The sequence below is a fragment of the Colias philodice genome, chromosome 20, assembly GCF_061535455.1.
Source record: "Colias philodice isolate Cphi_HAF_F1 chromosome 20, ilColPhil1 Martin Lab GWU primary, whole genome shotgun sequence".
Taxonomy (NCBI): Eukaryota; Metazoa; Arthropoda; class Insecta; order Lepidoptera; family Pieridae; genus Colias; species Colias philodice.
Window position 1 is genome coordinate 7,410,430 of NC_143105.1, and position 24,343 is coordinate 7,434,772.

General features: G+C 32.8%; 1 protein-coding gene and 1 pseudogene across 3 annotated transcripts in view; one reads left to right on the plus strand and one right to left on the minus strand.

The window, feature by feature from the left end:
• cv-c (RhoGTPase activating protein) overlaps window positions 1–24,343 on the plus strand; it is a 239,407-nt gene that overhangs the window by 155,424 nt on the left and 59,640 nt on the right. The window contains exons 1-2 of one of the 2 annotated variants that reach the window (XM_089708053.1): window positions 17,512–17,671; window positions 22,607–22,678. In XM_089708053.1, coding sequence (XP_089564179.1) covers window positions 17,635–17,671; window positions 22,607–22,678 — 109 coding nt within the window. In that variant the 5' untranslated portion in view covers window positions 17,512–17,634. Of the gene's footprint in view, window positions 1–17,511; window positions 17,672–22,606; window positions 22,679–24,343 lie in introns of those variants that run through there. The other variant, XM_089708052.1, reaches the window with a different exon arrangement.
• Window positions 1–24,343, minus strand: part of LOC149479552 (uncharacterized) — a 217,863-nt pseudogene that overhangs the window by 19,423 nt on the left and 174,097 nt on the right. The window lies entirely within an intron of this gene.

Below are 24,343 nucleotides of genomic sequence, written 5' to 3' on the forward strand. Positions count from 1 at the left end.
GATAGTAAAGGCCAATAAAGAGAAATGAGCGTTAAATTTATATAGATGCAAATTATGATGTTGTAATATTTCGCGTACTTACCCCGCAAAATTACGTTCGTCCTACGTCCGCCTACGTCAATGTTGTAATGTATTATTAATCATCGATTCTTGACGCTTTCAAATCGATTGTTCTTTGAAGCGAGATAGATGTAATTAGCATAATTATCGATGTATCGATGCATGTGCAATCGATTCGTGAGCGTTTGATACTTTTACTCGATGAAATGTTCGTTGTATTCACAATAGAAATTGACTGACTTTAATATTGGTAGGTATTTTTGTTTAGGTTGTAAGTTAATTATTTTAATTAGTTTTTTTTTAATATATAATTAATGAATATTTTATTCAAATAGTTGATGTCTAGTTAAATCACAAACTGCATTTCTCGAAACTAATTAAAATCCTGTCTTAGTTGTAAAAGAAATTGCATAACAATGTTAATGTGAAAATTGTATCCAGAGAAACTAAATACAATCTTCTACAAAGCTTAAACGAGTTTAGAAATTGTATGAAAAATTATTAAAACCTTCCAACAGAAAATGTAGGTAGGTATGTAAGTACTCAAAGGACAAAGTTGCATTTTACGAGAAGATAAAACTGTTTATTAAGCTCTCAATTCTAGAACATTCCCGTTTGACATTTGAAACGTTGAAATTAAATCTATAAAGCGCACTCAACCCCGCTGGGAATTTGTAAACATTTAATTAGCGTTCTGTATATAATGATGGAAATTAAAATTAACTTTACCGCCTTTTACTGTGTACGTAGCAAATGTAGCAGTATTTTTGGATGTATTTCAGTATTTATAATGTGTATTAGTTTCGTGTATGCGACATATAAAATAAATATTTTCATTTTGATATTACATAACGTCATATACTTTTTACAATAATATTATGTTATTAGTGAAGTCCCATGTCCCCGTAAAGGGCAGATGCATTATACATCTGTTTCACTGATCGATTTTCTTTAGGGACAAGTAGGTGATCAGCCTTCTGTGTCCTACCAGACCAAGACATTTTTTTTTCTTCGTCTCCACCGGGAATCGAACCCAGGACCCCTCGGTGTTACGCTCACGCGTCAACCACTGTACCGAGGAGGCAGTCGAATAATAAGAGTCCTTATAATAATATTATGTTATAAGGACTCGTTAATAGATAGTAGATACGTACGACTAAGGTACGACTTTTTTGCCTAATGTTATGAGGAAAGCAAATTTGTCTAGAAAACGAAGAGCACATAATTGTTTGCAAACTAACAAACAAACTAAACTCTAATATCAAATAAAACTTCATCTAAGGTCAGTTTCTAAGATAAAGACCTAAATCTATATACTGGTTGTTGATCTATGTGGTTATTAAGTTAATATACATAAAACTTTGGTTTCACAGTCTTGTTTACTATATATCCACGTGTATATTATTTACTATACCTATATCACGTTTATCTTCCCTTATATAAGAGCAGAAATTGTAAACAAACTTTTACCTGTAACATACAATTTAAAAGAAAAACAACATAACCACTGAACTGGATAACACAAAGAAAATTCACTCGACGTAAAACGAGCAAGAAATCTGTTAGAAATTGCATAGAAAGCTACAAACGCAAACAAGGGACGTTATCTTTGGGAATGTAAAAACAACAGACGTGCTTTAGATAAGCCAGTTCACTGCCTATGTGTGTCTTATAAGAACTCTTTTATAAATGTTCAAGAGAGTGGAGACTTTGAAATTGTATAAGGAAAGAGCTATGTTGATCAAGATAGCTTTGTTGCAATATGTTAAATGTTACAAAAGTTGATGTATTTAATAAATGGTTCGGTGTTGAACCTAAAATTAGTAATCCGAATTTTCGGAATGAACGTAGGATAATGTTAATAAATTGATATTAAACCCTACTTCAAAATTTATTTTTATTTGAAAATAAGATACTTAAGTAAATAATAATCTTTAATACAAATAACATTTGTATTAAAAATTTGGTACCTCATAGCTAATTATTCAATAACGATAGACTTAAGCTTTCAAAACTACGGACATTTTAAATATATATTTGTTATTTTCGATTACAGACAGAGAGTACCCTACTATCTCATCAAGTTCATCCGCTAGTACCGAGCTAAACTAAACGCGCCTTCAAAAAAGTAAAAGTCGATGCGCAGTCGCGTGCCAAACGACGATGCGTTTCAATGTAATAAACCTTCGTCATATAAGTGATTTACAGCAAGTGAGGTCACGTGAACCGCACGGGCTAGTACAAGGCTAGTGCACTAAGCGTACCCACTGGCCATAAATTGCCCATAAATTCGACGCGTTAACTCCCCTGTCACTTTCTTTGGCGAAGAAATATGTTTATTAGACTTGAAAAATGTGCATTTAAATTAAAATTAGTTGCGGAGTTTAAAATTGGGAGTCAAAGATCAATTGAGTTTCGGAATGTTGGTCGAAATTTGAATGTTTAATAAATTGCGTTATGTTTATAAATAATGTCAATACTGTAATTAACGATCAATATTTAACTTGTATGTAGGTGTTAACCAATAACGCTCATATATTATTAATCTTGTAAAATCTATGTTCTATTCACTGTAGCTCATGATCACAATAATTCAGAATGTAAACATTTGGTCATACATTTCTTATGACCTAAATTCTAAACTAAATTTTAACTTATTCTTCACAGTATAGACAATTATAATTGTGTATTTTCTACTTAATTTCTAATCTGTCTTCACAATGCACAATGTAGACAAATTAATTCTCCATACAACTTAAGTCTTTATACCTGACACTATTTTAAAAACCACATCATAAAACCAGGCATCAACACGCTTACAAAGAAGGGTTGATACGTTGGGCCATAACGTTTCATCTGATGCTGGAATTTTGGACATAAAATAAAGATCTCGGATAGTGGTCAGTCACGATGTATCGTAAAAATGTCGTGTCGATGTTTATAGCTGTAGCCTACGTGGTGATGTGTGTTTTCGTTAAATTGTTGAACTTATATGAGTTTTTGGATCAACTATATCTGTCTTAGGTCTGGAAGACTTTGTAGAACGCATCTAGAATGTTCTATTATCCGACTATAATGATGAAATTGTGTCCCGCGGTATCACGCAATTTCAAGTATTTCTAAAGCTCATGTGTTATTCTGATGACTTATATTACTGTAAAGTTTCATGCAAATCCGTCCAGTTGTTGTTTTTTTTTTCTTGAAATATGAACAAACGTACATAAGTACATCCATACCACTCCATACTCACATACTTTCGCGTTAATAATACTAGTATCACAGTCACATATAAAAAGCACAAATAATAATAAAAGGCCTTTACGTGATGGACCCATATCTAAACATAATATGACATACTTAAGTCTATCAAAAGACCGGTGACATCCTTACCTTTGATTTGTTGTACCCGACTCCTATTGAAATATAAATAGAAACATTATGATGATAATAATTTACACGTTACAAAAATAAATTGTCAACATACTTCACATAAAGCAATAATATGAAAAGTATCAATAATAAAATATATCTAATTGCATCGTATTTAACCACTCCTCAAAAACTAAACACATGAAGCATATTTTAATCTGTGAAATGAAAATTTTATAGGCATTTGATTGTTTTTCAATACATTACTAATAATAACTACAGCTTTGAAAACTATAAAATTGTATAAGCCAATACCTAATAAAAATAATACCCTTGCATCTATATTTTTCAATCAACAAATTTTCTTTGAAGAATGAAATTAAGTCGTCAGCTTTCGGTTTTCCAAAATGACCTCTTACAGTAAAAGCATTTTATTTAAGGAGACCTGCTAATAACGTGGAATTGAATTATGTTAGTTCAAAGTACTTTCGTGGCTTTTTATATATTGAGTTTCAATTCATTTTCTTCGTTATTTGATCGTTTTTCCTTAAAAATAAAAATATATTTGAAAAAGGTCAATTTTACTTTTAAAATAATGTAATGAATGAATCCAATTTTTAATCCGTTAAAAAACATTTTGCGTATACTTTTTAAACCTATTCAAATTAGAATAAACTAACTGAACTAACAACATAAATTATTTTCTTTCTTATAATTGCGTGAATTAATTTTTTTTAGATATTATTTAATTTATAAATAAGTACATGCAACAATTGCGACCCCTCATTAATTTTTGAAAATTAAACAGACATCAAAATTCTGTTAAATTTTGAAGTAAATTAAGTACGAGTTCACCCGAAGCATAACTTAATTAACTAAATAAATCGTGTTCATTTTACATTATAAATGTGTTGTTATAGAGTGAATTAAATCTAGAGGTCACGTACTTTTAATACTTACTTTTTGTTTTTTAAATACATTGGGTAAAATATTTATTTGTTGATTAGATAAAAAATAATTTAAAATAGTTACATAACACGTTTTAATATCACTATCACAGTATTGTCTAGTTTGTGGTATTGTCCAGTTTGTTATAAGATATTGTTTGACTACGTCTACTTACTTACTTATTGTTTAATTATTAAGTATTGAAGTTAATTTATAAATAAAGTGGAAAAAATACTCACCAAACATTGCTTTCAAAAATTCTAAAGAATAATATTTTAAGATTTATTGACGTATAAATAAATGATTCCTCTTTTCCATTCTTTTCCTAATTCATAAATTCCAATGAAAATTTATAAAAATGGAATTACCTTATAACAACCTTTTACCATAAAAACCAAAAGTCCAAACAAATTTCCAAAACTACGTTCCCAGCGTAAAAACTGTACAAAACTACTTCTCCAGTGCAACGTCGTACAATAATTGATATACCTCGCTAAGTAGTCTATGTCTGTCTGTCCGTTCAGTAAGATAAGTCTGTATGAAACGACCTCAGCCGCAAAGGTTAACGTGGATATTTTGAATAGGTCAGCCTCATGTTTCCTGCCCACCCAGTGAGCATAAAGGTATGGTGTTTCGTGAAGCGGTAGCGGATTGCGATTATATGGCGTTACAATTTATTTATTTGGTAGTTAATTGATTAACTTAAAAGAGAGATTGTACATGATTTGTTTTAGTAAATAAATGTTATTTATTAGTTTAATTTTAAAATAGAAAACGTTTGTCACATTTATTGTTATTTCTGTAAATCTTATACGTTCGTAATTAATGAATTTTATAATTTTGAAACAGAAAAATAGCAACATAACCAATTGTTGTACATTGTACGTAAGTTAGAAATTTATTCGTCACCATTTTTGTGTTCACATAATATGGAACTTCCAGTAATTGTAACTATTTTTTACTTAAATTTATTGTTCGTCAATGCCGTTTTAAATAATCAGCAATCTAAACCGCTCGCCTTTCCCTAACACAATGTGCTTATAAAATTAAATATAGGTAATTAATACTAATCAAGTAATTAACGATAAACACTGAGATAAAATGAATAATAACACCATTTAACTTACTCGTAATGTTAAAATAAATGTTTTAATCTTATTTAAAAAAGCAAACTTCATTTATGAAATTATTTTATCGTCAATGATCTTTAATTATTAGTGTATAAAGTTTGAAGTCTAAAGAAGTAGGTTGCCTACAAACATACAGGTGAAACTACTAAAAGCGTGTTTAAAAAGAAATGGCAAATCGCTTTCTCATTTACTGTAGTGGCTTCCTAATCGGTATTTAAAGGATTATGTCAAATTTGGCGTAAAATCTCGGATTATCGCGTAGGGCGCTTGTGCACTACAAGGAATTTTACCGTCCGGCATTCCGATTTTTTACGGTCCGGTGTGGCATGAAAAAACCGATGAATTGCTTGTGCACCTGTCCGTCTTTACTCGGATCAGTGCGGTACAGCTCAAGGAGGATGGCGGTATAATGCTATCATAAATGATTGTTTTCGCATTTTACAAGAAACGAGTAAAAATATAGAAGGTGAAATATTATATTACTTCGTTATAATAAAAAGTAAAGTTCCGTAAGAGATTCAAAATGCGTGTTTCACTTATTTATTTTAATCGGTGACGAGGAGCTAAATCTATTCCCACTTGAACTTTAACTTACCAACACTTACTTAGATAATAATTATAGGTCAATGCTTGGTCAATGTATATAAAATAACAATATCGACTTCTCAAATCTCATTGCCAGCTAAAACAAAGTAAAACAAGAGCTTGCTTTCAGTTGGCATATGCAATAAAAAGAGTAAAATCCAAGCAAGTGGGCACTCGAAAACAATTATTATACCTACAGCGACTCGTAAACTCAAAAAAACCATCCGGAATAGGGAAAAGTAAAATGTCGGACAGTAAAATTACGTATAGTGCACAAGCTAGTATTTAGATTAATTGCGTGCCATACCGGACCGTAAAAAATCGGAATGCCGGACAGTAAAATTCCTTGTAGTGCACAAGCGCCCTTAGGGCGGGCATGAAAAAACCGATGAATTGCTTGTGCACCTGTCCGTCTTTACTCGGATCAGTGCGGTACAGTTCAAGGAAGTATGGCGGTATAATTGTTATGTATGTGCATTGATTTGTCATCTTACGTGACATTAAAGTCAGTTCGTTAACAGCCGTCTAGCGTTTCATTCGTGTCCTTCCGCATATCTATCAGTGGCGACGAGATACCCGCGATATAAAAAAATAAAATAAAAATGTCGTTTTCGAATATGAGCATTTTATCCAATTTCGATCACAGTCTGCAAACGTGGACGAGAATAATTCCGATCAAGTGTTAGCACACTACAACGCAGAAGCAAAAATTATTTTAACGGTGGACGCATCACCAAGTGGTTTAGGGGCAATTTTATCCCAAATAGCGGGTGATGGGCAAGAAAGACCAGTTGCTTTTGCGTCTCGTACCTTAAATAGCGCAGAAAAGCATTACTCGCAAATACAAAAAGAAGCTACCGCTATTATTTTTGGTGTGCGGCGATTTCATCAATACTTGTACGGTCGTACTTCACCGTTTATTTTACGAACTGATCATAAGCCTCTTCTATCAATATTCGGTCCATATAAGGGCATTCCGGAAGTATCGGCAAATAGGTTACAACGATATGCGTTATTTTTAAGTAGCTACAATTACGAGATTGAATATGTAAAGAGTAAAGACAATACAGCTGATTATCTATCGCGGGCGAGCCTACCGCTCGCGCCAGCGGACGGGGGGAAAGCGCGCGGGGAGGCAGACACCTGCGACCGCGCAGCGTATATTCGATTTGTTTTTGAGGGCGCGTTACCGATCACTATAATGTGTGAGTTGCGAGAAGCAACTATTAAAGATCCGATACTGAATCGAGTTATTACTTAAGTATTAAACGGCTGGCCTAGAAAGGTAAGCGATGCTTTAATTCAACCATATTTTGCGTGTAGGTTGCAGTTATCATATGAAAATGAGTGTCTTATGCGCGGGCACAAGATAGTTATACCGAGTTCTTTACGTAATCAGGTTTTAAAGGAATTGCATACGTCACATTTGGGTATAGTTAAAACTAAGGCGGAAGCCCGGGCGAGATTTTGGTTTCCTGGCATAGACGAAACGCTTGAAAAAATGATAAGTACCTGTGATGTTTGTAATCAATTAAGGTCATCACCACCAAAGGCGCCTATTGTTCCGTGGCCCGCCGCACCGCACCCATTCTATAGAATACATCTGGATTTCCTTGGGCCTCTAAATGGTCGAATGTACTTGGTCATAGTGGATGCTTATAGTAAATGGGTCGAAGTTTATGATATGAGTAGTTGTAACTCGAGCGCCGTAACGGATAAAATGTATGAATTTATATCTCGTTTTGGGCTACCTAATACGATAGTGTCTGATAATGGTACAGCGTTCACGTCAACAGAATTTAGATATTTCTGTCAGTTAAACGGTATCAATCAGTTAACGTCACCGTCTTACCACCCGGCTAGTAACGGCCAAGCCGAAATATACGTTAAAATTGTAAAAAAAGGTATTAAATCTAGTATTTTGAGTAATAAAAACAAGAAAGATAGTAGATTGAATTTACTCAAATATTTATTCGATTACCGTAACTCTGTGCATTCGATAACAAATGTTTCTCCGGCTGAGTTAGTGTTTGGGCGCAAGCTGAGGTGCCGTTTTGATTTAATGAATCATACTCGTTTTCCGCTTTCATCAACCGCATCCGCTAATAGTAATGTAACATATTTTAATCAGTGTTCACAAACTAAAAATGTACATAAAAGAGATGTAGTATTTGTGCCTGGACAATACGTTTTATATAAAAAACATTTTAATAAGAAAGACTATAAATGGTGTAAAGGTACTATTATAAGAAAAATGGGGAAAATGTTATATTGTATTAAAGATTTTGTAACAAATTCGATAGTTAAAAAACACAAGAATCAAATAATTCTATACAAAGGCGATATTTTAGATAAGCAACCTTGGGACTTAGAAAATTCTAACGTATCGGGCACATCATCGCATTCTCCGACGCCTTCAACGTCCGCGACACGAGAAGCGTCCGTGCCAAGAGCAGAGGCGGATGAGAGAGGGGACGACAGGGTGACAGATTCACCTGTAAACAGCGGCTCGCCTCAACCGGCCACTGACGGACAGCAGCGCTCGCCGCCGCGGCCGTCGTGGGTGACGACGACGCGAGGCGTACGGCGCCCGCCCGAGACCGATGTGGAAGACGAGTGCTTCCACGACGCGGAAGCGAGCCAGCAGCAGCGCGATGAAGTCCAGCCGTACCAATCGGCCCCTAACGCGCGTGAGAAGCGCAACCGTCCCAAGGTTGACTTCAAAAAGTATTTTTAATTATGTTTCACTATGGGGGAGGGACTGTTATGTATGTGCATTGATTTGTCATCTTACGTGACATTAAAGTCAGTTCGTTAACAGCCGTCTAGCGTTTCATTCGTGTCCTTCCGCATATCTATCAATAATAAATGATTGTTTTTGCATTTTACAAGAAACGAGTAGGTAAAAATATAGAAGGTGAAATATTATATTACTTCGTTATAATAAAAAGTAAAGTTCCGTAAGAGATTTAAAATGCGTGTTTCACTTATTTATTTTAATCAGTGACGAGGAGCTAAATCTATTCCCACTTGAACTTTAACTTACCAACACTTACTTAGATAATAATTATAGGTCAATGCTTGGTCAATGTATATATAAAATAACAATACCGACTTCTCAAATCTCATTGCCAGCTAAAAGAAAGTAAAACAAGAGCTTGCTTTCAATTTGCATATGCAATAAAAAGAGTAAAATCCAAGCAAGTGGGCACTCGAAAACAATTATACCTACAGCGACTCGTAAACTCAAAAAACCATCCGGAATAGGGAAAAGTAAAATGTCGGACAGTAAAATTACGTATAGTGCACAAGCTAGTATTTAGATTAATTGCGTGCCATACCGGACCGTAAAAAATCGGAATGCCGGACCGTAAAATTCCTTGTAGTGGACAAACGCCCTAACAACGTCTCGCTTCACTTCGACATCAACTTTAATTTTCATTTGGCGATAAAATTGTATATACTTGTTCACCGGACCGTGAGAATATTACTATATGTTACGATAGTAATGTTGGAATATATGTTGTTTTACAGCTTTTATTAGTTTAACTCTGATATAATTTAACGTTGATTTTTTATTTATAAGATCTTTTCCGGGTAGCCATAACATCGACCGCTTTGACCAAATGCATACCAAAATCACATCAAACATATTGCAATATACAAATGCATATAAAAACATCATTTACAAACATACATAATATAGTTAATGTTTATTTATTTATTTATTTAACACTTTATTGTGCAAGTAAATAAGTACATAAAGGTTACAAAACACATAAAATAAAAGCACATAGGGCGGTCTTATAACTATGCAGTGATCTCTGCCAGGCAACCACCGGGAGGTGTATATGTTATTTTATTTACATGTATATCATATAAGGCGATACTAACTCAAACTTAATATTATTATTGTCCTTTAGGTCAGTCTAAAACATCTTGATTATTATGAAAAAAAAATCTTATTCAAGAGTAATATCAATAGGTCTCCGCCTCAGGGATTTCTGATTAAAATCACCATTACACAGAAGTTACTAAGAACATGTCAAGTACATGAATCGATTAGAATTTGCATGTTTTTCCGACGACCTTTCCTGAATTCCTAACAAAGCAATTGTCATGGTAATTTAATTAAAAACACAAATCTATAGTCAGAGGAAAATTTCCTTTTACTGTGGGTTGTTTTGATAGAATCCTATTATATACATGGTTCTTTTTCAATCGATTTTATTTAAAAACAAATAAAGGTGAAAATGGGACAGCATATTATGTGCGTTTTATATCCATTTATTACGTTTAAATATAAATTCAAAAGTGTTGAAGCAGATAAATTTTATATTTAGTTCACTACTTATCTATTTGTATTTATTTTTATGGACATTTTTGCTCAAAGAAAATTGTAGAAAGTAGGTACCTAGATTTATAATTTATAGTCTAAAAAGCACATAGACTGCTTATAACCAAAGCTCAACTCATATAAGTATCAGATTATGAAATAAAAACTATCCAACCTATATTAAAATACCCAAATAAACTAAATTTTAAAATAGCTCCTAATTGGCCGCAGATAGCCACTTCGTGACCTAAATAATATTTCTAGCGCATCTGGCTAAGCTAGACACTAGCTTTATTGGTGAACCACAGCTCAAAATATACATATTTTTTATGTCTATAGTTTATAGTCTGTCTGGACGAGAGTATAAAAATTTTGTATGTATTTAAATATCATCAGAAATATACAGAATGCATAATTAATATTAAATTCTGGAAATATTTCGTTTTTAATTATGAAAATTGCATAAGTAACAGTTCAAATTATAAATTATTATTAGCTGTGCCGTGTGGTTTCATCTGCGGACAAACTATGCGGGCAAAACCAGTATATATTTATATAGCTCATGTGTCATTCTGATGTTTAACCTAGATATTACTGCACAGTTTTATCCAAATCCGTTCAGTACTTTTTGAGCCAATTCGTTACAAACATACAAATATTTTCTAGATATATATAAAATGTTAGCTGCTCTTCGCGGTTTCACCCGCGTGGCTCCGCAGTCCGCTCCTGTTAGTCTTAACGTACCTAATGATATAATATTATATCCTTCTTTGATAAATGGGCTATCTAAAACCGAAAGAATTTTTCAAATACGACCAGTAGTGCCTGAGATTAGCGCGTTCAAACAAACAAACTCTACAGCTTTATAATATTAGTAAAGATTAGTAGATATAGAAGTACAGATAATTTAATGCAATTTTGTACAAAACAACATAAAATTTATTACATATAGACTGGGGTAGAAGCCTTTGAAAATAATGAAAAGATAAAAAAAATCGCAGTCGGATGAAACCCATTAGAGAAGGAGGGGAATATGATAAAAATGTAAGGAAAAATAAATTACGGTCAATCCGAGTTCGGGAAGCGGGAGGGGGGAGCTTTTAAGAGAAAAAAATGGTTTCTCTCAATTTCCGACAAAACTACAAGTCCTATAGAAAAAAGTTCAATGGTAAAGTTGTAGGTAATTAAAAGTTCTACAACTTTTGTATTCACAATTTTTTCACATAACCTAAAAATTTAGGTGAAAAATTCAAAAAACCAAGCTTTTGGTCTTTTATTTCTATCTACTTCAAAATTTATTTTTTTTCTACGAAATTTGGTGGAAACTTACTTTATTATGTCCCAAATACACTGTAATTTATTTGATTGAAAATATTTATTTTTTCGCCTTATTTTGAATTAATACCAAAAAAACAACCTAATTTTCAATCGAAAAGTCACCCGTCAAAATATCAGCTTTTTTCAAAAAATTGGGGTGCCTTTTATTCATTGAAATCTCTACTTTCATATGGTGTCAAAAAAATAAACACCACCATAGTAAATGTTCTCAGGAAATGCATACAAACAGTCTGAAAATTAGCTTTTACTAAATCAGGCACAATTCTTGAACTCTATATCTTCTCTTGTATCGGCTTTTCGGTAATATTTCAAAAGAAAAATAATTATCTGTTCTAAGTTTAATATTTTACAGCATATTCAAAAGCAAAATGATGTCGATAAAAACATTTCAGGTAGTTCGAGAAGTGTGCCTGATTTAGTAAAAGCTAATTTTCAGACTGTTTGTATGCATTTCCTGAGAACATTTACTATGGTGGTGTTTATTTTTTTTACACCATATGAAAGTTGAGATTTCAATGAATAAAAGGCACCCCAAGTTTTTGAAAAAAGCTGATATTTTGACGGGTGACTTTTCGATTGAAAATTAGGTTGTTTTTTTGGTATTAATTCAAAATAAGGCGAAAAAATAAATATTTTCAATCAAATAAATTACAGTGTATTTGGGACATAATAAAGTAAGTTTCCACCAAATTTCGTAGAAAAAAAATAAATTTTGAAGTAGATAGAAATAAAAGACCAAAAACTTGGTTTTTTGAATTTTTCACCTAAATTTTTAGGTTATGTGAAAAAATTGTGAATACAAAAGTTGTAGAACTTTTAATTACCTACAACTTTGCCATTGAACTTTTTTCTATAGGACTTGTAGTTTTGTCGGAAATCGAGAGAAACCATTTTTTTCTCTTAAAAGCTCCCCCCTCCCGCTTCCCGAACTCGGATTGACCGTAATTTATTTTTCCTTACATTTTTATCATATTCCCCTCCTTTTCTAATGGGTTTCATCCGACTGCGATTTTTTTTTGTTTCAAAAATTATCTACTCTAGTCTAATAGGTACTATTCATTTATATTAATAATAGTAACATAATTTAAAAAATGTTCAACCAATCTAGTTTTTCTTGACGTAATTGATTGTACATGATAATTGTAAATTCTATCGATATAATTACACGATACTAATACATAAATACATATTAATTTACAATCCAGTTTAAAAATCTACAAGTAACTAATAACTAACATCAAATGATCAATATTTCATGTTTTTACTGTTTATTTACCTGTTACGTATATTTTTTAATAAGAAGTGGATTTAGTCCATTCTTAATAATTTAATCTTCTTCTTATATATAAAAATGAATCGCAAAATGTGTTGGTAAGCGCATAACTCGAGAACGGCTGAACCAATTTCGATAATTCTTTTTTTATTATGTTCCTTGAAGTACGAGGATGGTTTTTATGTAGAGAAAACGTAAATATTATGTACCACGGGCGAAGCCGGGGCGGACCGCTAGTCTTATATATAAAAATGAATCGCAAAATGTGTTGGTAAGCGCATAACTCGAGAACGGGTGGACCGATTTCGATAATTCTTTTTTTATTATATTCCTTGAAGTACGAGGATGGTTCTTATGTAGAGAAAACGTAAATATGTACCACGGGCAAAGCCGGGGCGGTCCGCTAGTTATATATAAAAATGAATCCCAAAATGTGTTGGTAAGCGCATAACTTGAGAACGGCTGAACCGATTTTGTTAATTCTTTTTTTATTATATTCCTTGAAGTACGAGGATGGTTCTTACCTAGAGAAAACGTAAATATGTACCACGGGCGAAGCCGGGGCGGACTGCTAGTTTTGTATAAAATACAATCACACATAGTTTACTTCTTGTGCTTATATACAAAATAATAACCGTTTAACTGCTGATACGTTTATCAATCCATTTGATTATTATAATCGATATCTATAGCATCCTAAAATCTATACTAATATTATAAAGCTGAAGAGTTTGTTTGTTTGTTTGTTTGCTTGTTTGAACGCACTGATCTCGGGAACTACTGGTCCGATTTGAAAAATTCTTTCGGTGTTAGATAGCCCATTTATCGAGGAAGGTTATAGGCTATATTTCATCACGCTACGGGCAACAGGAGTGGAGCCACGGGGGTGAAACCGCGCGTAGCAGCTAGTGCAGAATAAAATCAAACGTTAAACTTACCTTGTAGATTACAGAGGGATTAACTTCGGCTTCTTATAATAATGATTAACCTCATTAAAATGTAATTTCTTCACCAGTAAAACAAATCTACTCCATAGAATGAAATACATCTTCCTTGCTGAAATTATTAAAACATGTTCTTATAAGTAAAACAGAGCACCCCACGAATTCACAGCAAGGCGCAACGTTTAGTTTATTTTTTTACTTATATCAATGATATTATTATGATAAGGAAATAAGGTGTCACGTCAAAATGGCTAATTAGCTAGATTTTACTTCAGTTGTCCCTTTCGCTCACGATAGTTGAATCATGTGTGCGTGATGTATTGACGTCAAAAAAGGTCCTGAAATATTTATTTATTTATCCACTCAAGTGCGGGAGCCATTTTGCAAAAATCGGGTCTTGTGCGGAACCGGCTCCCGGTGCCGCCGCAGTTGGGGTTTTTGGCGGTCCAATATTTTTTTAAAGTCGATTATCTCAGATTCCTTTATCTAGCACATTTGCAAGTATATATGTTTATTCATAGATAATAAAATAGTCGATGCCTTGTCAAAACATGGTAACATTTAAATAAATAAAAACAACTTGTAAGTCAAAGCAAATGTACCCTTGTAATTTTTGTTACATTTTGTCTGCTAATAAAAAATTAAAACAGCTGTTCAGTGAGATTTTAATATTTATTGATCCTTTGTTACACTCTTCTTACGAGAAAATAAAAACATCATACCCTCCCATACATTTTTTTTACACATTCCTTGTTTATTTTTTTGTACAAAAAACTACCTACTCAATGTGTCATGAAAAGTGGGCCACTTAAATCATGTGGTTATGTTGTTATCTTGATTTATAGCTAGCCTGTTCTTTCCTTAACATGTCATATAAGTTAGAAAGAGGAAGGTTATTAGACCGTTTTATAAAGCGAACGCAAAACCCACGACTGTTGATCGACCGGGAGCCGGTCGCAACGCACAAGCCCCTGAATGTGGATCGACCGGCTCCCGGTCGTTCAGCACTTGAGTGGTTATATTATTTAGATTGCAATTTGCCTTTTAATTAGAGGGAAGTAGAAACATGGCGCTCATGATGTAGATTTGAGATGAATCATGCTAACTGGAATCGATAGAAATCAGCCATTGTGACGTTTATATGAGTAAGGAAAAGTCCGTGAGTCAGGCTGTATGGTTGTTTACCTAAAGGATAGGTTTTCAGTGCTCTTGATTTGGTTGTTTAATAGGACGATTAAAAAGATAATATCGCAAACGTATGTTTACCCACAATTTAAATAACCAGGTATTTTATATTTAAAAAAAGACCGTAATATTGCCATTGATTAAGGGGAATTCATCACCAAAATATACTTCCTAATAGAATATATAAGTACCTTTGTTCTCGTCTTAATTTATAAACTTAAATAATTATTATAACATAATAATTGAAGTGGCATAATTTAAAGGGTTTAGTCAATGACAGCTAAGATAGTAACTTAAATATTTCCTTAATCTTGTAAGTCGTTTCGTACGAAAAGAGGAGCTCTTAAACTATGGATGCGGCAAATCAATAATTTCTAAATTCTTTGTTTTAAGGCAATATCCAAATAAATCTTGATATAAAACATTCACATTCACACAAAACCCACATCATTTAACCACAATACTAATTCATTACACAAACTAAAACATATTTTTCCACCTCACAACGCAATACATATAAAGACCAGCAGGAAAAATCCATAAATACCGCACTATAAATATAATTAATCACCGTAACATTGACTGCTCATTACGCGAATAATTAAAACATTTCTCAATAAAACAAAGCTTCCACGAATGAGTATTGACATTACGAAAAAAATATCTTTATATGGTACTACAGCATACCAGAATCCAACCCAGTTATCGCTCGCCTTCAATAAATTCCTGTTAAAACCTATTTTATATAATTATTTATTTTACATAATATGTATATCAAAATAGAGATAAAAAGACAATTATTTGATTTCAAGATGACACGCAGACCAATATATACGGCAAAAAAGCAAAAAAGCCGCTTGATATTACTAGCTCACCACGCGTGGCTTCACACGTTTTGTAAAAAACTAACAAACTACTACTATTTAAACTAAAACCTTCCCTAATAAACGATCTATCTATTAAAAAAAAAAACATCAAAATCCGTTGCGTAGTTTTAAATATTACATAGGGACGAACAGACAGCGACAGCGACTTTGTTTTATATACTATGTGATATATCTTAGCATATAGAACACCTATGTATTCCATTACGATTGGCATTAATATTTCTTTATAAGGCTCGCCTGGTTGACAAGTATTATATCAGTCAAGTTGGTTTACATAACGAATTTATTGCTCGAACCACCAGTCAGACCGTATAATGCTCAATGAATATAGATATACTTTTTATAGTGTGTTACGAAACTATGTTATTTCTACAATGTTGAAGTAGAAGACCTGTAGGCTGTATTATACTTTGTCTGAAATTGCGCTCTGAAATGTCTCGTTTTGTGATACTTACGCATATTGTTTAAAAGTCTTGTAATTTCTTAAACAGACCCGATCCATCCTGAAATAAATTAACATTCGCTTTATTTTCTTACTAGTCTGACATGTTTTATCTACTCTAAATATTGTATATAACAAAACAATACCATTCACACACTAATCATTTTACCGGTAAAAGCTGTTTTGAGACGCTCTACCAACTATTCTTGACTTCTCTCGCTGTTTTAGTTTAAATTTAATTTTTCTCCTGAAAGTTCTTTCACGTAATAAACGACATTAAAGAAGTTGTGCAACACTCATTTTGCACATTGCAGCGTTCCACGCTTTTGCATTTTGACTCAAGAATTTAATATAATGTTAGCAGCCGTCTGTCTTGACAGTTCTCATTTGAACTTAAAGTGTATATTATTTGCATCTTCAGCTTCCTGAGTATAAAATAGTAAAGCATTAGCAATATCATGCTGTTCAAAATAGGTAATATTTTCTTACCTGACTCACATTAGCCAACTTAAATACCGACGAAGATTTGTATCCATATGTTAAGCCGCAAGCGACATCTGTGTATAGTAGTTTCAAATTATTAATATCTGTTACAAGAAACCACAACGATTATTCAAATAAATTACCCTATCAATACAACACTAGTTTTTCCTAACTCGGAGTTGTGGCTATCGGTGACGTGTCTAGCGATTAAAGGACGTAAGTACTCACTAGTTATGATAAACACTGATAATCTCATTCTAGAGCAACGCCTCAAGCTCGCGCGTTTGTTTCTTGCATTTGACGAAATTCCTTTTTTAAATTATTTTTTTTTTTAAGTGACAGTGACAGATCGTATACAGCCAGTATTTTTATTAATTCGAGTGTTGTCATCGACTTGTAGGTTATAGGGCTATGTCACACCGTTATATGTAAACGAGCGATTCGTATGCACAAAATAGGGAATTGAACAGGTGTCAGTGAAATTTATAACACTGGTTTGTTGTGTAACGCTAGAAACGAACGTAAAAACGTGTTAATTCATCGAAAACTGTTGTTAGTGGATTTCCTATGAAAGTGTTATTATTCAGTGTTTATGGCGATGCGCGGGCGCGTGTGCGATCGATTTTTAGTGTTTAGTGATCGTTAACGTAAGCAATGAGTGTCCCTAATTTGAGTGCTGACCAAATCACTGGTATGTTTCTGTTTATATTATCTACTAATGATGTTGTGTTTTGTTTACATTGAATGGGTGTGCCGCTGTGTATAAATATGTATGTCAACTGTCAAAATGTTAAAATAGTAGATACTAGGTAGAAATCGAATCTGAGATATTTAGTTTGAATGTAAATGAAACGTGTTTATGGACGGATCCATTTTCGCTTTAACGTTCAATTGGTATTTGTATAGATAGCAATAAAAAAAAATACCTAAGTTATTATTGTGATTATAAGAGATTGATAATGTTACATACTAAATGCATCATAAATTCTTATAAATGTTCCCATTAAATAAAATATTGTTTTTTTTCTGCGTGTATTATTATCTAGACTAAATAATATTCATGGTAATGTGAATAATGGTAAATTGAATATGCTTATTGTTAAAAGAACTAAAATATTAATTTGTATGTAGAGCATCAATTATCATCATCATCCCATATACGTTCCCACTGCTGGGACACGGGCCTCATATGAGGGTACAGGCCATAATCCACCACGCTGGCCAAGTGCGTGTTGGCGGATGACACATGTCGTCGAACTTTTTAATTCTTCGACATGTCGGTTTCCTCACGATGTTTTCCTTCACCGTTCGAGCAGTGGTGATGTTACAACATGCGCAGTAGAGCATCAATTAACGGAGATATTTTATACCGAAATTCCTTTATCGGTAAAAACTAAAAACTAAAACCGTACGAGTAATATAAGTATAAAAATTACGAAATTAAATATCATTGGTATAAATTGCTGACTTGTGAATAAATTTAAATAGTACGTGGAATAATTGTTTCTACATTTGCATTTTGCGATGACATTACTATAATACATCACTATGAAATAATATTTTGCGTTTAAAGGCGAGTAGCTTTCCGCCCGCGGCTTCGCCCGGATTTTCAAAGAAAATTCCGCATAGTTCCCGTTTACAGTTTCAAGTCAAGAAATCCAAGTCAAGAAATTCAAGAAATCCAAGTTTCCCCCTATATATGTGCTTAATTTAATTGTAATCGGTTCAGTAGTATTTGCGTGAAAGAGTAACAAACATACATACATATCTACACATACATCCATCCTCACAAACTTTCGCATTTATAATAATAATAGGATAGGATTTAATAAAAACCTAATAAGTAAATATCGTACTCGAATAGATAGATCCATTACCTACCTAGGAGTACCTAGTCGTAGTTATTAAAAAAAAACGCTTGACAATTATGTAGAGTCGTCTTTCATTTGTTTTCGTGTTGCTATACTTTTAACTAAAATTGAAACGAATGAATACATAAGAAATAAACTACCTAGGAATATCGAAGTTTATTTTCACTACAACATGATCCTAATTGAGAACAAAACTTATCTTTTGTTTAACCTTTCTTGATAAATCAAAGGTCAAAGTAATTAGTATTTTGTAATAATGCTTCTAACTTATTACTCTATGATGAAAAATATTCCTTTACTTTTTTGATAATATAAGTTTACATTCCGTTTTAAGTTTTCTTTGATGATTTGATTTAGTTTATTATTTTTCAGTTAGGCCTTGACTAATTTACCTAAGGTAACGTTTTATAATGTTGAAAATCATTTTATATTGATACTAGCTTTCCGCCCGCGGCTTCGCCCGCTTTGTCTAAAATTTAATAATTTATATACTAAAACCTTCCTCTTGAATCACTCTATCTATTAAAAAAAACCGCATCAAAATCCGTTGCGTAGTTTTAAAGATTAAAGCATACATAGGGACATAGGGACAGAGAATGCGACTTTGTTTTATACTATGTAGAGATACCGCATTTATCATAATTCATTTCATATCATGATGCCAAACTTTTGTTTTATTGTATTAGTTATCTAATATTCTACGTACTTAAAAATTATGTTTGGTACCTGTTTATTAAAGACTAAGGGTCGATTTTTTTTTTAAGTATTACACGATAATATTAAAATGTCACCCGTAAACTGTCAAAGACGGGCAAAGAATATATTTTTGAAATGGTAGTTTAATACGTTATTCGACGAATAAGTATTAACCAAGGATTGAAAAATCTGCCCTAAAGTCAATACTACCTAACTAGCTTCTCTATTCCACTGAAAATAAACAGCCTAAATAACTACAACTCTCTTTTATGATTAAGGTCGCCATTTTTAGCTTTCAAGTTCCACACACATTTATAAACAACGTCTAATTGCCTCAAAGTATAACTAAATTTTTCATTAATTTTATATACCATACCAATATTCGCCCGCGTAGTCAAAGAAAAAGTCGCATAGTTCCCGTTCCCGTGGGATTTCCGGGATAAAACCTATCCTATGTCCTTCCTCAGGTCTCAAGCTATATCTGTTCTAAATTTGAAGTAAATCTATTCTGTACTTTTTGAGATTAGCCGGGTCATACATGCAGGCAAACAGACAAAAATTCTAAAAACTATATTTTTGGCTTCGGTATCTATTGTAAATCACGCCCCAAGTATTCTTTTAAAAATGTACAGTTTCGATTTTCCTACAACTATTTTATTATTTATGTACCTACGTGTATCGATTTTATTATATGTATAGATAATAAATAGCATTGATATTATGTAGCAAACTATGTGATTGACCTTCAATATAGTATTTCTACGCTTTAAACGTATTTATAGTGAACCTAATTGTCCATATTTAGTTAGTAATTCGCATCCGTTCATCATTTGAATCTAAGGATAGAAGACGACAAATTACCACGTAATTATTATGCTAATTAGATGAACCTATATGTTTCTGATTAATATAGCAGCAAAACAAAATACGATATAACAGGACAACTTCATTTGAACATTACAAGGATACAATCCGGGAGAGATGTTTGTCAATGTGTACAGTAGAGTGTGTCTATTATAATCTTGTATATAAGTAGGTAATATCACAGATAATATAATTCTGTATATATGTAATTCTGTAGACCACTATAAGCCAAACCCAACAATAGAAAAACAGTCGCTGATAAGTCATCAATCAGAGAGAAACTCTACAATCAATATCTAAAACACTATGATAATATAATTTTAAATTAAAAAGGAATGCACAAATGACTGTGATCGACTAATTCATACAACTAAAACTAACGCTCCTCACGACTTGTACTAAAGTTTGAGGAATGTAAGAAATAGCCAGTTAGATTTCAAATTACTTGACAAAAACAATCTTACGTAGGTAAAATATTTGCTTTCTTACCTGAGGTATGTAGTCTAAATTAATCATTAATCTTTCAAATCGCCTAAAAGCCTTGATACAATTATAATGGTTTTAAATCTAATGATACAATTGAATGCCTTAAAAGCATCCCATAGTTATCACAATGTTTGATGTGGTCCATTCAACATCCAGAAGAAAGTTGCGATAGTAAACAACTTTAATGTATTTTGGTGAAAAATCGACTTTACCTACTAGCGTAGTTAATGTACATTCTTGTATATACTATTGAACATTAGATTGAATAATATGAGGTTGAACTTTAAATCTACGTTTAAAGTAAGCTCGAAAGAATTTACTGGTCTTTTGTTAAAAGTTTTAACATTAAAGTATTTCGCTAAAGTAAGTTACTATTAAGTATACTGATTACTGTGGCTAGAGTACAATATGAAAATATGTCATTTTAAAGTCAAAAATATTTTTTTACATAATATTACACGTTATAAAACTATAATATATTCTCTTCTTTGTGTAAGTAAAGTCAGATTATTATACAAATACATATTTTGAAACCAAAACATCGATGAACATTAATCAGAATATGTATTGCCCTTTAATATGTCTAATAAGTAAAGGATATTATTATCCACAATACCAAAGAGTAGATCGATTCCAGCTTTTCTCTATTACCTCCACATTAGTTTACGTCAGTAGCACAATACTTCTGATTGGCTGACGCATAATTTCGTTAATACCCGACCGTTATTCCTAGACCCTAACAAATTGGATTTTCGTTCATCATATCTATGATTTAATACCCTTTGAAGGGTTTTGTAAGCTGGCGGTATTATATTAATATTTATTAGGAGAGAGGCATTTTATTTTGAACCATTGTTTATTATAGAGTCCGTTTTTTGTATTTGGTTTGCGTAACAGAGTCCGCGTGGAATTTTAATGACCCCACTTGAAGGAACGTCACTTTTGACGGGCTTTTTTGACCTTTTTAAATTAACATTTTTCTATTTTTGAGAAGGGCGTGTGATGTTTTAAACGGTGTTTAATCTGAGCTTCGTTTTCAAGCGTATACCTAATATACGTAGAGTAAGATTATTTTGGTGTATTTTTAAATGATAGGCTGTGCTTACTTGAAAGTAAATTGTAATTACATTCACTTTGTCACTAACACATGATAAAGGGATTATTAGTGGGGTCATTAGAGGTCAGTTTACAGTTCAGGCCATTAATCTGTGTATACTCACATAGAAACAGACAGAGCCCTACAAAAAAGTCGACAAATAGGGGTTTTTACCGCTAATAGCAGCTAGTTTCGTGTTAGTTTGAATGGCCACCCTTGTGTTATACGCACATCATTTAAAATAGTTAATTAAAACATATGTTCAAAGTTAATATGGGAACTTGAAATATACAAACAGTATGTGTCATGTAAATAAAAGGTGTTGCTCTTCTTAACTGGCTGAAGCCGGCATCACCCACATGCCTACATACAAGATATCAGCTGAAATATACTCAGTTCATTTTCTATTATTAAACGTAATTTCAAACACAGTCGATCAGCTGCTTCTACATGAAGGAAACAAACATCAATCCTTACAATTTCACGTTTACAATATTGCTATCTAATATTAAATTATAGGGATAGGAAGTATCAATTTCAAAGATAACAAATCTTTTGTACATTGGCACGCTTCTATACATTTCTTTTCTAAAATTGTAATTCTTTGTTACAGAAATCGAAGCAGCCGAAGCTTGCAAATGGCTGAGAGCAGCTGGTTTTCCGCAGTATGCGCAGATGTACGAAGGTAAGTTCTTTATTTATTATAGAATAAGAAAAATTATAAATGTTTCTATAGACCGTACTATGATCAGAATTTAGTATGACGTTTTTGATTCAAATGAATAGCGCCGCCCGCGGCTTCGCCCGCGCAGTCAAAGAAAAACCCGCATAGTTCCTGTTCCCGTGGGATTTCCGGGATAAAACCTATCCTATGTCCTTTCTCGGGTATCAAAATATCTCTATATCAAATTTCATGCAAATTGGTTCAGTAGTTAAGGCGTAATTGAGTAACAGACAGACAGACAGAGTTACTTTCGCATTTATAATATTAGTATGGATTCAACGATGATTAAGATTTTAAAACTGTCAACATAAATGATTATAAATATGAACTACCGAAGACAGCTTCAAATTCTAATCCACTTGGAAACATGTTAACAAGATTGTCATATTACTACTATCATCCTCATGCACTTAAAATATAACTAACTGATATTATTCAACTTTCAAAAATAAAAATACATCCTGCATAATATGATAGTTTGTATACGAAGCACAACCCACACAGCTGTCCGGGGCGCGCGAACCTGACCTGTCCCACGAATCTATTAATCATACTTACAGACTGTTTTGTCTGCAAACTATACAGGGTGTGCTCGAACATCAATATTTATTATCTAAGGCGATTAACACACGGCACCGCGCACCGCGGCGGTTGGCAGTGAATCCCTACGAGGAACGGACCATTCGACCGCGCGGTCGGGCGGTGTATGTGTGTTTGGTATCAACGGATTTAATAGAAGCCAATGCAACTTGAGAACCGCTTCACCGCCAACCGCGGCGGGACGCGGCACCGTGTGTTAACCGCCTAACACAACCGAGCATAAACTACCTGTCTGCTATTACACGTCAATTTTGGTTTATTACGAGAATGAATAGACTTGTTCTTTTTAATTATTACTTACTGGTTGTTATACTGGGCATGTTTTAATTATTTCGTTGAGATACTGTGTATTACGACATCTTTACATACTTTTCTCGTATGTAATTATATTACAGAATCTATGAAATATAATAAATAATAAATAAGCTCACACTTATAACAACGAAGCAATGTAACGGGTATCGTACATTTTCAAGATGCTCTATATTAGATTTTTATGTCTTTCTTTCTGCTTGCAAATGTATAGATAGATACATCTACTTGTAACACCCTCTATATATGGCTAGCGATGCTCAGCTGTGTTATAGATGGGTCCAAATCCTCTTCAATTGACCGCCATTCTTTACATGCGACGTTCACATTAATATGGATACGATTAAGTTTTATCAAACTATTTATATTTACATCATATTATAGCTGAAGTGAAAATGTTGTGGATTGGTTTACTTTTGTTTTAACATTTCAATGCGTAATGAAATAACTTCGATAGTAATATAAATTTTAATAGTGTGAGAGTTGGTAATAGGTAAGTATTTTTTACTTACCTGTATGCTTCTTCTGATGAAGGTAAATTAAATCAAATATTCGCAATATAATAAGCAAATAACAATATCAATAAATAATCCAGCCAAAAATACCAATCGACTTATTATCATCCAGGAAAACTAAAGAAATTCGCAGTAACGATATAAACACCAGATTTAAAACTGATAAGTTATCACAGGTTATATCATCTAGATAACATTT